The sequence below is a fragment of the Misgurnus anguillicaudatus genome, chromosome 24 (genome assembly GCF_027580225.2).
Source record: "Misgurnus anguillicaudatus chromosome 24, ASM2758022v2, whole genome shotgun sequence".
NCBI classification, from domain to species: domain Eukaryota; kingdom Metazoa; phylum Chordata; class Actinopteri; order Cypriniformes; family Cobitidae; genus Misgurnus; species Misgurnus anguillicaudatus.
In genome coordinates, this window is record NC_073360.2 from 27,187,501 (window position 1) to 27,203,053 (window position 15,553).

Sequence of the window (15,553 nt, forward strand, 5' to 3'; positions counted from 1 at the left end):
TTGGTTTTTTTTTGCATACTGACATTTGTATAACCACCGTTTTTCTGTAAGTGCTTATTGTTTAACTAATGTAATAAAATCACATAAACATGTGTGGTATAGTTTTGATGCAAATACTATAATATATAATATATTCATGATTAAATATTTTGGTAGTCAAAAATTACCACAGTACGTATCAAAATACCATAGTACAATATGATTCAATCAGTAAACCACCTTTTAAGTTCAGAACTTTCTCTACAAATCATGATGTAATTGATTTGTTGACAAAGGTGATGTAAGACTTTTGTGCGACACTATTGTTGGCCTACTGTTTTGTTTGTCCTTTTTGTTAGTTGTGGACTCACCAGTGGTTACTTAGTTAACTTCCCACCACCACACTAATTCTTCCTTTAACAGTTAAACCACAGCAGATCGTAGACACTGAGTGTTGATATGGTTTCTCCTTATGGCCATAAACAGATAATGGACCATGTTAAGTGAAATTCAAAAAATGGCACCGCCACCACCTCCGCCGCCTCCTCCACCACCACCTCCTCCTCCGCCACCGCCTCCTCCTCCTCCACCACCCCATGGCGTCTTCCCTGATGGAGGCCAACTAACCAGAGGTCCGGCAAGGGCCTCCAAAATGCGTAACTTTAATTGGGAGGCCATACCTAAGGACACCGTGCTTGGCAAACATAACATATGGACATCCGAGAAGAACAAAGATTTTGACGTGGACACCAAACGTATGGAGGAGCTCTTCAGCCGCAATGATCAGAATCAGATCCAGGCCACAAAACGGCGTAGTATACGGCAATCTCCGACCAACGGCACAGGACCTGAAGTGGTGAGTTTAGATGGACTATTCAAGAAATGTTGGCTTGCGTCTGCAGGTTTAAAATGGGTGTTTACAGATGATTGAATCATGTGTTGGGCTTGTCTGCATTAAGTGGTTTGAGATTGTCACACCCAAACACACTTGATACTGATACTTTTACAGTCTTACATGTTTTCCTGTTATTATTTGTATAGATTTTTGTTCCCCGAAGGGCTGAATTGAATTCAAGTATCATATTACACACTGAATGCCTGGGGTGTTTTCATTTTTAAGTTTGCAAAACTATTTCTCTTTGGTTATCTACCACATTTTTATCTACCATGTGCTTTATAAGTGGACCGATTACTATTTCTGCCATTATCATTACACTCTTTGGTTACATTTAATTAACCGCATAGTAAATTCAAGAATAGGCTGTCAGTTTAAAACTGGTCTGACTTCTCCCAAACCCACATAATACAGAACTGTCATGAATGCCAAGTAGATAGATAAATAAAAGAAATGAGGAAGTTACCCAAACGGAAATTCCAATAACTGTCAAACTTAAAATTTCGCTGAACATACTGTTTTCTAGAAACATCCCATGAAATCTGGAAAATGGGATTGTTGTTTGGGTGGCTGAATCATTTAAGAGCCTTTACATGTTGTAATGGTCATTTGTCATACTGTGGATCACTGCCAAAAAACACAACATTGTTTGCCTAGTAACATTATTTGTTGGATGTAAACTTTCTCTCCTAAATAACACTTGTAAATATTTAGAAGAAAATGCATTGGCTATTTTTGTCTTTTGATCTACACCCTTTCAAAGGTGGGGTGGATACTTCTTTTCTAAAAAGTGTGTACATAAGGTGGACTTTACCGGTGTTAAATAGCTTTCTTTTCAAAAACACTATTTTGCAGAGCATCTTTCACAGCTCTTGAATCACAGTATCGCTGTCATTTAGTTAATGCAAGAAATAGTACACAGGGCTGTTGTTCATATTTAGTTATGTATAATTAACTAAGTATGAAACAATTGTGCGTGTATTAATTGGGTTTGCTATTAATAATAATATTGTTATTAATAATTTAAAGTCCCCATGTGGTGAAAATCAAGTTTTTATTGTTGTTCATGTCTATGTGGTGTTTTCAATATGCTTTAAGACAAACCATTTGCAAATTCATTATCCAACAAACGTTGCTGAGTATTTTCCAAGTTTTCCAAAGACAGTCTGAAAACCGTGCCAGTCACAAACATGCAACCAATCAAATCGACACAGTTGAACGAGTGGAACATGTAGTCCGAATCGTAGGCAGTCTAGGCATGTGTGGATGCCACATACACTCGGCGCAGAAACAATCAAAGCACTGCTGCTTCAGTTGTACTTATGCGACGAAACCACGCACTGCTCACATGTCCCGTTAAATGCTCTAACCTGTTAAAGAGCACATATTTCATTGCTAAAAAACAAGCTTATTTTGTGTATTTGGTATAATACAATGGGTTCGCGTGGTTTATGGTTAAAAACACATACCGTACATTTTTGTAGCTCCAGATTTCACTCTCTTCCTGAAACACACGGATTTGAAAAGCTCTGTGTCCCTGATTGGCCAGCTAAACTGTGCATTGTGATTGGTCTGAATATCTCTGACGATAGCCGGAAATGTGTTGCTAATTACCATGTTTGAAAGATTTGCGCACAATGCAGTGCTAACAGGAGTTAGATTACAGCCGAAGCAGAAGGAATTATGATAATGTCGGTCTTTTCTACATCATAAATCCCCTGTTGCCTACAATCCGTGTGTTTGTTGTAGTCCAAGAAAAGAGATTTACGTTGGAAACAATAACTCGCGTCATTGTTTACTTTGGGGTTTGTACCTTTTGCATATTATTAACATGTACTAATACACACTTACACACCATAGGAAATTTAAAATTGTGAATCGGACCATTGGTGCTCTTTAATATTAGCCCTAAAAAAATACAATCTGCAAACATGCAACTCATGTATGCATTGTTAAACCATCATCTACTTGTCTGGAACTGTCAAAGGTGGCATCTATGTACAAATATATCTATGGTTTGAGCTGGTGCGAGTGAGTGGAGGCAGGGACTAATTTGCATATTTATAGATTCGCTTGTACTAAATGAGGCAAAGGTGTAGAGTTACATTCAAGCTACGCATGAATAAATTATAATAATAGGATAACATGTTGTTGTGCTCAATGATGGGTTTTAAAGGGACCGTTCACCCCCCCCCAAAACAATCTGTCATCATCATTTACTTACTCTTATGTTGTTACAAACCTGTATAAATTACTTTGTTTTGATGAAAAAAAGATATTTGAAAGAATGTTTGTAACATAACCGTTCAGAGGCCCCATTGACTTCCATAGTCGGAATAAAGAATACTATGAAAGTGAATGAGACTCATGATTGGTTTGGTTTCAAACATTCCTCAAAATATCTTGCGTCATGTTCAATGAAAAATTTAAATATATACAGGTTTGTAACAACATGAGAGTGAGTAAATGATGACAGTTTTCATTTTTGGGGAAACCCTAACCCTAAGGGTTGAAATGGTCAACTAAAGAAAATAATTATTTGTTTGTAAAACAGTATAGAAATGGCTAAATCTGATTAATATTTTTTGTTCCTGCCAGGTGTACATTCTCAACCCCAAGAAGAACATGAATATTGGTATTTTCCTCAAGCAGTTTAAAAGGTAAGTGCACCATGAAGGAGGTTTTCATTTTCATATTGAAACATCCAGCAGAATTTAATTCACATGCCTCTGCAAGCCAAATTCATCTGACAGTGTCAGTACACAAGTATCTTTTCTACCAGAGGTCAAATCCAGAGATAAGACAGGGCTTACAGACAGTCTTCAGATTATCAGCAGTTCCCTCAATCATGTGTTTCTCAAATATTTATTAAATTGTAACAGAGTTTTACTTTGAGGTGTTATTTAAATAAATTTGTTTTTGGTGCCTGAGCTTCTTGTGTCACCGGTTTGGTGCACTTGCGTGTGTGTGTGCAGAATGTGTATGTGTTTAAAAACAGCAAGATGGGACTTGTCTAGCGCTGGTATGTTTTATGCTTCTGTAAGAAGAGGAGATTAGAAGTGTTGAGCAATCAGAATAGGATAAAGTTTGTTCTGACTGACTCACTGTGTGGAAGTATGTGTGTTCGCAACTTCCGCTCTGACTGTACATTATTAATATGAAGGACTTCAACCTGTCATATGGTTTGGAGAACAATGTTGAGTTTATAATGAAGTGTGTTATCAGTAAAAGGTGAAGTGTTTAGTTGCCGCAACAAATGGAATTGCAAAATGTATGATGGTTTCCCAAATACTTGTCTTTTCAACACCAGACTAACGCAATTGGTTGAGATATACATACACACATATACAGGTCATATAATTAGAATATCATCAAAAAGTTGATTTCATTCAAAATGTGAAACTTGTATATTATATGCATTCATTACCAACAGACTGATATATTTCAAATGTTTATTTCTTTAAATTTTATCTGACAACTAAGGAAAATCCCAAATTCATTATTTCAGAATATTAGGATATTGTAAAAAGGTTCAATAGTGAAGACACCTGGTGCCACACTCTCAGCTTATTAACTCAAAACACCTGCAAAGGCTTTTAAATGGTTTCTCAGTCTAGTTCTGTAGGCTACACAATCATGGGGAAGACTGCTGACTTGACAGTGGTCCAAAAGACGACCATTTTCACCTTGCACAAGGAGGGCAAGACACAAAAGGTAATTGCAAAAGATGCTGGCTGTTCACAGAGCTCTGTGTCCAAGCACATTAATAAAGAAGCGAAGGGAAGGAAAAGATGTGGTAGCAAAAAGTGTACAAGCAATAGGGATAACTGCACCCTGGAGAGGATTGTGAAACAAAACCCATTAAAAAATGTGGGGGAGATTCACAAAGAATGGACTGCAGCTGGAGTCAGTGCTTTAAGAACCACTACGCACAGAGATATGCAAGACATGGGTTTCAGCTGTTGCATTCCTTGTGTCAATCCACTCTTGAACAACAGACAGCGTCAGAAGTATTATTACAATTTTCTGAGATACTGAATTTGGGATTACCCTTAGTTGCCAGTTATATCATCAAAATGAAAAGAAATAAACAATTGAAATACCATGTACCATAAAGATATTTTGTAAGTTTCCTACTGTAAATATGTAAAATATGTATTCATCATTAGTAAAATGTGTTGCTAAAGACTTCATTTGCACAACTTTAAAGGCAATTTTTTAGACCCTCAGATTCCCGATTTTCAAATAATCTTGGCTAAATATTGTCTGGTCCTAACAAACGGTACATCAATGGAAAGCTTTCTTATTGTATGTATAAATCTTAATAAAAAAAGACCCTTAAGTTTTGTGGTCCAGGGTCACATATACAACTACAAATGTTACGGATTGCAGATTTAAGTATTTCTGTCCAACATGATCTCACAAAGTTCCGTGGGATAGTCACGGAATTTTTTGCTCATTTTTCCGTGGTATTCTCACGGATCTCCGCATTTTTCCGTGGCCCTGCTACGGACTGTCTGTTTCCGTGGCATTCTCACGGATTGGTTACTCAACTGCTTTTTTCTATTTTTAAACCATTTTCGCTTCGGTTTAGGGTTAGATTTGGTGTTTGCATTAGTATGTCACTTTAACTATTGGTTTATACTATTTTTTCTGATGTATTCTGTTATATTTTCTAAACTTTAAACAATTGTCGCCTGGCGTTGGGGTTAGAGTTGGGTTTGGGTAAGGATGTCATTTCATGTAAATCTAACCCTAAACCGAAGCGAAAATGGTAAGAAAATAGGACAAAACAGTATTGAGTATCAAATGCAGAGATCCGTGAGAATGCCAAGGAAAAATGAGCAAAAAATTCCGTGACTATGCCACAGAAATTCGTGAGATCAGGTTGTTCTGTCAGGTTTGTACTATAGATCTTCTAGTTTTAAAATTAGTCCAATCTTAGTTAGATCTCTGCCACATCTTGTTTCAACCTTCTCCACTGTTCTCACAGGTCAGTGAATGAAATGATTGACGACATCATTAACTGTAAAAGAGAAGGATTTGGTTCTGGAAAACTAAAGGAGTTATGCAAACTGCTGCCAGAAGATGTAGAGGTGGGTGTCTTCTACGAGGCTCTCTAATACACACCTTAAAACTTAATCCTGAAAGGATGAATCAGATCTTTGGCTCTTTCCGTTGACTAATGCCAAAGTTTTTGCTAATGTGCCAATTGGATTTTTTGTACTTTGGAACAAATTTTAAAAAATTGACGTTTTCGCTTTGTTGTGACTGTAGGTGCGGAAACTTCTTGATTTTAAAGGAGACTATTCGACTCTGTCTGAGGCAGATCGGTTCATGGTTCAACTTGTCAAGGTCCCATGGTGGGTTTAAGCAACATATACACACATACTAGCCCATTGCAAACACCCAGACTCATGTGTTTATGTTGAAATCTCCATCAGCAGCTATTGATTATTGATACATGTGCATTTGAAGGTCACTGTATGTGGACTTTGGATATGGTAACATGATTGATATTGTGTTTATTTTTGCGTTCTTCCTCTAGCTATGAGGAACGATTAAACTGTTTAGTCCTCAAAGAGGAATTCCCACATTTCATGGAAGAGGTGAATCGTTCAATTGAAATCATGACTGCTGCTGGAAAAGGTACGAATGAAGAGATTTACTGCCTATTGTAAAACTATTAACTCTGCTCTTTCTACTTTGTCAACCACATATCTTCCCCTTTTTGTAGCAAGCAAGTCATATCTTGTGTCACTGCTCATCTAGCTGTAGTCTAAAGCAGGGGTTTGCAGTATGATTCCAAGGACCCCCAAATATGATGAACCTTTTGTGAGGGACCCATACCAAAAAATAGAGAGAAATTTATATTTTTTTATGTATAACAAATATATAATTGGCCATGCTTAGAGTAATGCTGGATGTATAAACATGAAGAGATACATTTTCAATTCGAATGTATTTATACTGCAGCAACTTTGACAATAAGTCTTGTTTCTTAGCAGCTTTACAAGGAATCTTGCCTTACAAAACATTTTAATAAGTGAGATAAATGGGAATGTAATAAGGAAAAACACTAGAATGATACAAGCAAATATAAATTATTCTTAGATGTATGTAGCAAGAAATCAAAATATACACCTAGTAAATACATTTTACAATTCGGCTTATTTCTGGGGACCACCTAGAACAGCCTGGACCCCAGTTTGAAAACCTCTGGTCTAAAGTGTATGAAATATACTTACTTGATCAGTCAAATGATATTTAATTGATTTAACTTAAAATGTATATATTAAGTCAATTTCAAGGCATTCACCAAAGATTCTTATTTGTGGATTGTAAGTTCCTGTATATGACAGCATTAGCCCTTTACATACATGTAACCAAATGTTTTTTTCAGAGCTGTTGGATTGCACTGATCTACACTCGGTCATCCGACTGGTCTTAAAAACAGGAAACCACATGAACTCTGTGAGTGAAGTCATTGCACTACATACAAACTTAAAAATAAACGTGTATGGTTCCATAAAGAACCTTTAATTTTCAATTCAATTTTAATTATATAGCGCTTTTCACAATTTACAGTTTAATTGTTTCAAAGCAGCTTTACATTAAAAGAAAAAAACACAGAAATTTCATAAAAACATAAAGATTTAGCCTATGTAAGAGGGTGCTAAGTTAAGCCAATGTCAGCAGACTCCCCAGGGGTTGAAAAAAACCTCCTAGGAGAAAAACCCTGTGGGTGAAAAGTCCTAGGAGGGGAAAAACCCTTGGGAGAAAGCCAGACATAGCTGATTCTATAGAGGATATACTGTATTATATAATAGGTACGATTTTTTTTACAATTTTATGGGGATTAAGACATAATATATATATGTATATATACACGGATGAGTAGATTAGATGGGGGCATCAAGTTTTTAATTAACATCAATCAAAAACGTTTTATAAAAAAAGGTTATTTGTATTGAAACATTGTTTTTTCGACTTTATGGAAGAAATGGTTCTTTCATAAACATTTTAATGAAAGGTTCTTTGGGAAACCAAAAATGCAAGGAAGCCTTTATTTTAAGAGCAATACTTACTGCACATGTGAGTGTTTACACCGTTATGAGAATTTAATCTGAATTTGTCCTCACGCAGGGAGGGTATGCCGGCAGTGCCGTGGGATTTCGTATGACCTCTCTTCTGAAATTAGCTGATACTAAAGCCAACAAGCCTGGGATGAATCTCATGCACTATGTTGTTATGGTAAGAAACTTTAATAATGCACAGTGGTACTGAAGTTTATGCAATTTCACAGTGTGTTTATTGATATACCCTTCTTTTGTATCATAGCAAGCCCAGAATATAGACGCATCATTGCTGAAATTCCCAGAACAGCTTGGGCACATTGGTGATGCAGCACGGTATGAGCTCAATAAAGCACTTTAACATTACAATGAATCACATGAAATTTTGTGTTTAATATAATCTTGTGCTTGCTTTAAGCCTGGGATACACTGCACAGTTTTTGGCTGTCCCAGACGAAAGATTGCAATCGTCAAACAATTCTCACGATTTCTGTGATCGTGGCTCTTTATCCGTAGTCATACAGTGAGAGAGGTTCAAAAGCGTCCGTTTTCCCGGTCTTGCGACTAAAGATAGCCTACGATAGTTTTCTGACAGTGTCAAAAAATCATGATCAACGCACAGTGTGTTTGCTGCTACGAACGGTATTGGTTTACCAGTAGCACATGCTGATGACGTTGGCTAACGTGTGTCGCAGCCGTCACCTACGATTCAATAGGTGTCATCATCATACAGTCTACATGCTTTTCGTAGGTTTAAACGCACCATGTCGCATAGTGTGATAAGGGAATGATCTTATAGGACGGCAAAAATCCTGCAGTGTATCCTGGGCTTTAAGAAAATGTTTAATCAGGTACATACTAATACATGCAAAAAAATTTGATTGTCTGTTTGCCCAACCACGGATACATAAACAGGAAATAGAGGCTGAATTCCAAAAGGAAGTGAGTAAAGTTCAGGTGTCAAAACAGAACGCTGAAAAACAGCCAGATCTGGCAGAACAGATGAGGGATTTTCTGCAGGTGAGGTGTTTTATATCTTACAAATCCTCAAAGCCTGTTTGTATTTATCGTGCAGGTTATTGGTCGAAGTGTATAGGCCCCTTTAGCATGGTATGCTATTGACCCAATTGACTTCTGGTTCTCTGTGAACATCAGTACATGTTTTGTTGAACAAAATAAGTGAGTTTGCCTCACATGTGTTTTTGTTATTTCATGTTTTTTAGGATGCAGATATTAAATTACAGGAGACTGAGGCCTCCTTCAAGAATCTTGCTTCTGTGAGTGACTCTGTGGCAGAGTATTTCTGTGAGGATCCATCTCAGTTTAAACTAGAAGAGTGTTGCTCCATATTCTTCTCCTTCTGTGAAAAGTTCAAAAGAGCAGTTCAGGTACAGTTTGACAATTTAAAGCCAGATATTAAATTTGTTCTGAGTTTTTTACACCACAGAAAAATGTATTATTAACCACCTGACCAAATTTGAACCATGTAAAACAGCAAGTAATTAATATAATTGATCAAAATCTTGGAAAAATAGGCAGCATTCTCTGCTCTCAAGCAGTGGGGGCGTGTCCACTGTCTGCTATAACCACACCCACTCGCGGGCAAGCTTTTATCTCTCTCAACTTTCAAATACTGCTTCAAACTGAATGGGTGCTCATGATTGCTTTAGGCCGGGGCGGGGCCATGCTCGGTGGTTCAAGTGTGCCATCGAGTCACCGTTTTAGGCACGCCTAAAAATCCTGAACACAGACATGGTGAAAAACTGTCTAACGATCTAAATCTGCAATTCAGTACAATACAGTTTACCATCTCTGTGGTGAATTCATAATTTGTTAATAAACAATTTTCAAGATTTACTTTAAGGATGTATTAAAGTTGCATAACTTTTTCAACTTTAAAAAGTTTTACTCCACATTTTTTTTAAACAGAAGGGTGAGACTTCCTCATTGTAGGATGAGGATGTTGAGATTATAAATCCTGCTTATATGACATAAACTTAGTGCACCTTTAAAGGGGACATTTCACAAGACTTTTAAGATGTCAAATTAATTCCTGGTGTCCCCAGAGTATATATGTGAAGTTTTAGCTCAAAATACCATATAGATAATTTATTATAGCATGGTAAAGTTGCCACTTTGTAGGTGTGAGCAAAAACGTGCCATTTTGGGTGTGTCCTTTTAAATGCAAATGAGCTGATCTCTGCATTAAATGAGAGTGCTGTGGTTGCATAGTGCAAATTAAGGGACGGTATTATCCCTTTCTGACATCACAAGGGGAGCCAAATTTCAATTACCTAATTTTTCAAATGCTTGCAGAGAATTTCTAGGTTGATAGAAGCACTGGGGACCCAATTATAGCACTTAAATATGGAAAAAGTCAGATTTTCATGATTTGTCCCATTTAAAACTTTTAAGTTAAATGGGGGTGTATTTTGATTAAATTTTAGGGTTATTTTGATAAAGATTGTGTTTAGACATTACAGGGCCTGATGTACAGTACTGTGCAAAAGGCCACCACCACCAGACTTGTTTTAGAAGTTTTAATGTCCATCCATATTTATTTTTCAATCTATTTTATTAAGATACAAACAGAAAATACAGGAAATATGCACAAAAAAAATACATTTTCAGGACTAATGTCTTCTTTAGGCATTGTCTGTGTTTAGTGTGACCTCTCTTGGCACTGAACACATCTTGAGCGTATTTGAGCAGAATGAAGTAAAAAAACTAATTTATTTCAAATGAGAAATTAGGATTTAATTTTATTTAGGTTTAAGAGATCCTGCAGTTTCCTGCTATTGCTCAAGTGGAAGGGGAGTTTACTCTAAAAACTTCATCACAGAAGTTTTACTTTATTTATACAGTTTTTAATACTATATACACATTTCCTGTATTATCTGGATGTATTTTATTAAAGAGACTGAGAAACAATTATATATGATCACTATAACATTGCAAAAACAACAAATCTAATTCTGGCATGGTGGCTTAACACTTTTGCACAGTACTGTATAAATTATATGTGCATACAAAATGAGCATTTTAATATAAATATTTTTAAATATGTGCAAACACTCTTAACACATGATGACTTTGCATACATTTTAGATGAAATCTAAGTTTAAAGGGGACATTCCACAAGACGTTTTTAAGATATTAAATAAATCTTAGATGTCCCCAGAGTATATTATGTGAAGTTTTAGCTCAAAATACCATATAGGTAATTTATTGTGGCATGTTAAAAAAGGCACTTTATGGGTCTGAGCAGAAATGCACCGTTTTTGTGTGTATCCCTTTAAATCCAAACGAGCTGCTCAGGTGGGCGGAGTCTCAAGCGCTCGCGCTGTAGAGTGTAGACAAGACAGCATCGAGGAAGATTCTCTCACGAAAGAAGTTAGTGAGCGATGTTAAGCATTATATATTTGAACAAGTTTAAAAAGTCAATCATCTGTTTTATGCATACTAAATACATGTTTATCAGCAGATGGGAAACATTGTAGAATAAAAATAAAGACTTTTAGGTCTCATATGCTGCCAGTGTTTTAAACAGGCACAATGATTTTCAGCATGTTACAATAAATTACACTTCCACAAACACTTAGAAGTAAACTTTTTGACCAAACCACACGAGCACATTTAAATGATTTGTAATAAAACAACACGTTTAATGCTTAAACTTTAGAGAAACAGATCACATGACATGTTTAAGTTTATTGTGATTGAACACATTCGCGTTTCTGTCAGTCTCTCATCTATCTTGTTACTCCTCGTATTCATTTGAAACTTCAGAGAAACATTAAACAACATATTTACTTATTGTGTATGATAGTGAATACGCGTTGTTCTCTCACTCTGTCTCGTGCAGTGCATTAATCCTCGTGTTCATTCATATAAACTTCAGAGAAACACATTAAACATAACTTACTTGAAAGCGAACCGTCGCGTTGCTCGCTCTCTCTCTCTTTCTCTCGTTCGTTTACTCGCTCTCTCTCACTCACTCGCTCTCCCTCTTGCAGGTTAATCCGTTAGAACGTTAATTCAATCTTTAGAAATATTAAAACTACAAGTTATAAGATTGTAGGCTCCTGTTTGTGTTTGAGGGAATACAAACGCGTCGTGCTGTCAGTCATTCTTTCTCTCGGTCACTCGCACTCGAGGTAGCATCATGAATGGATAGCGCAGTTGAAGGGGCGGTATCATTATAATAGGAGCCCTTACCTACGTCATGGGGGGAGCGAAATCCGCATGACCTATTTATTCACATGCTTGCAGAGAGAGCCTTACAAAAACAAAGTTACAGGGTTGCTATTTTTCATGTTTTCTGGGTTGGTAGAAGCACTGGGGACCCGATTATAGCACTTAAACATGGAAAAAGTCTGATTTTCATGGAATGTCCCCTTTAATACATCACGCCTCACGTTTAATCATAATTTCAGTACATTTCTGTATGATGCACATAAAAAAGTTCATAATATATCTCTTCTATTTAGGAGAATCTGGAAAGAGAGAAGGTGGAGGTGAAGCGCAGGCAAAGAGAGCGTACCCAGTGCGCTACCAAACGACGCTCAACTGCCACCTGCTCCATGCTGGATAAAGACATTGAGGGAGTTGCGCTGGAGTCCATCCTGCAGGGGTTTCTCAACCAGCAGGGACCCCGCCGCCGAACTGGGAACATTTCGCCCGCTCGGAGCAGTCTTGCCGAAATCACCTCGTTGGAGAACTGCTCCCCCACAAACAGAGACGTCAAGAGGAATAGTTGGATCAAAAATTCTTTTCAGTCCCCCTTGGCCGCCAAAGAAGAGACACCCAAGCAACCAGAGATCAGAAGGTCTGGCCGTCTGTGGAAAAGGGACGCTAGTCTGAGAGTTTCGGTGACCATGGAACAGGACGAAGAAAATGTCCAGACAGAAGAAGAGGTGAAGAATATGAGAGAGGTGTCACGCAAAGTTTTGCAATACCAATCTAGTCGGGGTAGCATTTCTTCTGCTGAGACACTTTCGCCGGTCCATTCACCAAGGCAAACGGTTTTCCATGAAGACGGTAAACCGTTGCTGATAATGTCTGTTGAAGAAAACACTTCTAAATCGAGTAATAACCCTGTACCTCTGCTGCAGAACATCCAGAACATCGGCCGCAGGCACACTATTGCGTTACCGGAGGCTAGTTGTGGAAATATCAGTATGGAGGACATATTTGTTCCCTGCAGATTAAGCGGAACGCCGGCTCCACCTATTGGTAGTATTGGTAAAATGAAGTCTGTGGATTGTGGTTTGCTCACCACACAGCAATGCTCTCCAGAAACGGTTAAAGAGTCCATAGAGAAGCTACTTAATTCTCAAGAGGAATCACAGTCATCACAATCTACTCATTTATTGGAGTCACAGTCTGCTGATAAATCACAATCTATTGAATTGTCTCAATCAACTGATTCAGATGCAAAGATAGAGGAGACAGAGCGTAGTTTGCCGGCTGACGGCGGAAAGAAGCCGAACGACCAAACCGTACCATCCAAAAACACTAAAGAGACCTTTAGTTTTATGTCTTTGTTTAAGCGATGGCGTGAAAAAGACAAAACAATTGGTAAAGAGCTTAGAGAGTTTGATTCTGATAGCGTGGATCCATGAAGTTACATTTTGATGTTGTCTTTGTGGAAGTATAAAGCTTGGTGCTTTATCAGCGTTTTCTTTGTGAAAACCATAAATTGATATTTCCATGTATCCTGTAAACCATTAAGCACACTGAACAGCAGAAAAAAATACAAGCCATTTCACAAGATCCAGAAAATTTCAATAAAATTAGGACCATTTACAAGATTTTAAAGGTGGGCCGTAGGAATATGAGGCTTGGCTGGACAGTTTGGGGGCTTGGGGTTAGTTGCAAAGGTGGAATTTGGGGTTCCACCGTGGAGCCGTCCCTGAAAAAGACTTGAGATGTTTGGAAAAGGAAACTTTGCTATACACCAATGCCACACAAGGGGGCAGTACAGGACAGATTTCCATAGTGTTACAAATTATGTGTTTGTACAGTTAACCATGCACAATATAGTGACTGAGTATTTATCTTCTAACTTGTACACTATGGCTGAATTTTGATTATACTAAATAGACATTTTATTCGGATAGGCTGGGTACACTTGCCAAAATACCTCAGACTAATGTACAGCGTGAAACCTTAGATAAATGACAGGGTATTTTTCATATTTTTGTAATGTATGACCTGATTTTTCAAAGCACAAAGCATGCGGAAATGCCAGCTGACTGGCATGAAATTGTCTCTGAGTGGTCACTGTTGTAGGCCTACAAATTCTGCTTCCTATGACAGAATAAACCGAAAGTTTAAAACACATATTTGCTTGATGACACTGGAAATAGTGTATCATGTAGTTTGTGGTTTTAATCGCCCCAGAAATTAAAGATGGCCTTTCATTTGAGCGTTCTGGTCTGCTCTTAATATACAGGGTTTCCACCGGTCCTTGAAATCCTTGAAAGTTTGTGAATCTGGGGGAAAAAATTCAAGGCACTGGGAAGTTTTTGAAAATATACATACATAGATACAGGTCATTGAAAGTGCTTTAATCTATTTTATGCAAGAAGTTTTCTGGGAAAAAAATCCATATTATTCCCTGTGTAGTGTAGGATAATATCATAAAAATTCTAGACTTTTTAAGCACACATGCTAAACTGTTCACTTTAAATGCTTATATCTTCTGTATGCGAATGTTGATTCATACCAAAATGCTTTTTTGCATAGTTGTGTTTGACAAATTAAAATGTTTCGGGTTACGTATGTAACTGTTGTTCCCTGAGAAGGGAATGAGGTGCTGCGTCTCCCTTGCCATACTTTCTGCGTCCCTGTAACGCCGTCTTTGGCAATATTTCAGATATTAGCGATATACTTCCTGGCTCCGGCGTCACCCTGTCTTTGTAGTTAAGCCTCACCATTGGTTGAATTTGATATACACATTCAGACGCACTTACCCTTGGAGGCGTCCCCAAAGTGTCACCGCAGTGACGCAGCGCGAGTTCCCTCAAAAGGGAACTGTAACAGTGTATCTTTAAAAGTAAAACGATGTAACCTTGCTCTAACTTGAAATGTGTGCCCACATTTAGTCCTTGAATTTGAGGGTATTGGACCTGGAAAGTCCTTGAAAGGTCCTTGAATTTGAAGTTAACTAAGGTGTGGGAACCCTGAGGAATACATGACAATTCACAGCCCATTAAATAGCTGGTCAGTGGTAAATATGTAGAAAGATATGTAACAACAGAGTTGTTCACATTTATATCCTGATACTTTTGCTGATATTGCTACAGCATTTTATGCAGAATATTTAACTTTTATATCGCATAGGTTGTGTTAGTTTCTATTCGACCTGATGTGGTTATGCATGGTCAAAAGTAAGCTGTTGAGGCTGAAGTAGTTTTGCTTAAAAATGGATTTTAGCCTCGCTGGTGAATCTCCTAATCTCTGGGATTAATGAAGAACAATGAAAGGGCGCTTATCCTTGATAAAGACATTGAGAGCTTATTTAGGGAAAATAGATAACGTCGGAGAGTCCCGATAGGCCTGCCTTAGGTGGTTTACGGAGTCTAATGCCTGCTAGACT

The 15,553-nt window shown here is 37.6% G+C and overlaps 1 protein-coding gene across 2 annotated transcripts in view; it reads left to right on the forward strand.

Moving 5' to 3' along the window:
- Positions 1-14,380, forward strand: part of fhdc4 (FH2 domain containing 4) — a 15,071-nt gene extending 691 nt beyond the window's left edge. Inside the window, exons 2-12 of one of the 2 annotated variants that reach the window (XM_073863112.1) lie at positions 403-835; positions 3,473-3,534; positions 5,868-5,970; positions 6,152-6,237; positions 6,423-6,523; positions 7,278-7,348; positions 8,021-8,128; positions 8,216-8,282; positions 8,849-8,970; positions 9,174-9,338; positions 12,441-14,380. In XM_073863112.1, coding sequence (XP_073719213.1) covers positions 476-835; positions 3,473-3,534; positions 5,868-5,970; positions 6,152-6,237; positions 6,423-6,523; positions 7,278-7,348; positions 8,021-8,128; positions 8,216-8,282; positions 8,849-8,970; positions 9,174-9,338; positions 12,441-13,574 — 2,379 coding nt within the window. In that variant the 5' untranslated portion in view covers positions 403-475 and the 3' untranslated portion in view covers positions 13,575-14,380. The remainder of the gene's footprint in view (positions 1-402; positions 836-3,472; positions 3,535-5,867; positions 5,971-6,151; positions 6,238-6,422; positions 6,524-7,277; positions 7,349-8,020; positions 8,129-8,215; positions 8,283-8,848; positions 8,971-9,173; positions 9,339-12,440) is intronic. The other variant, XM_073863111.1, reaches the window with a different exon arrangement.
- The last annotated feature ends 1,173 nt before the right edge of the window (positions 14,381-15,553 follow it).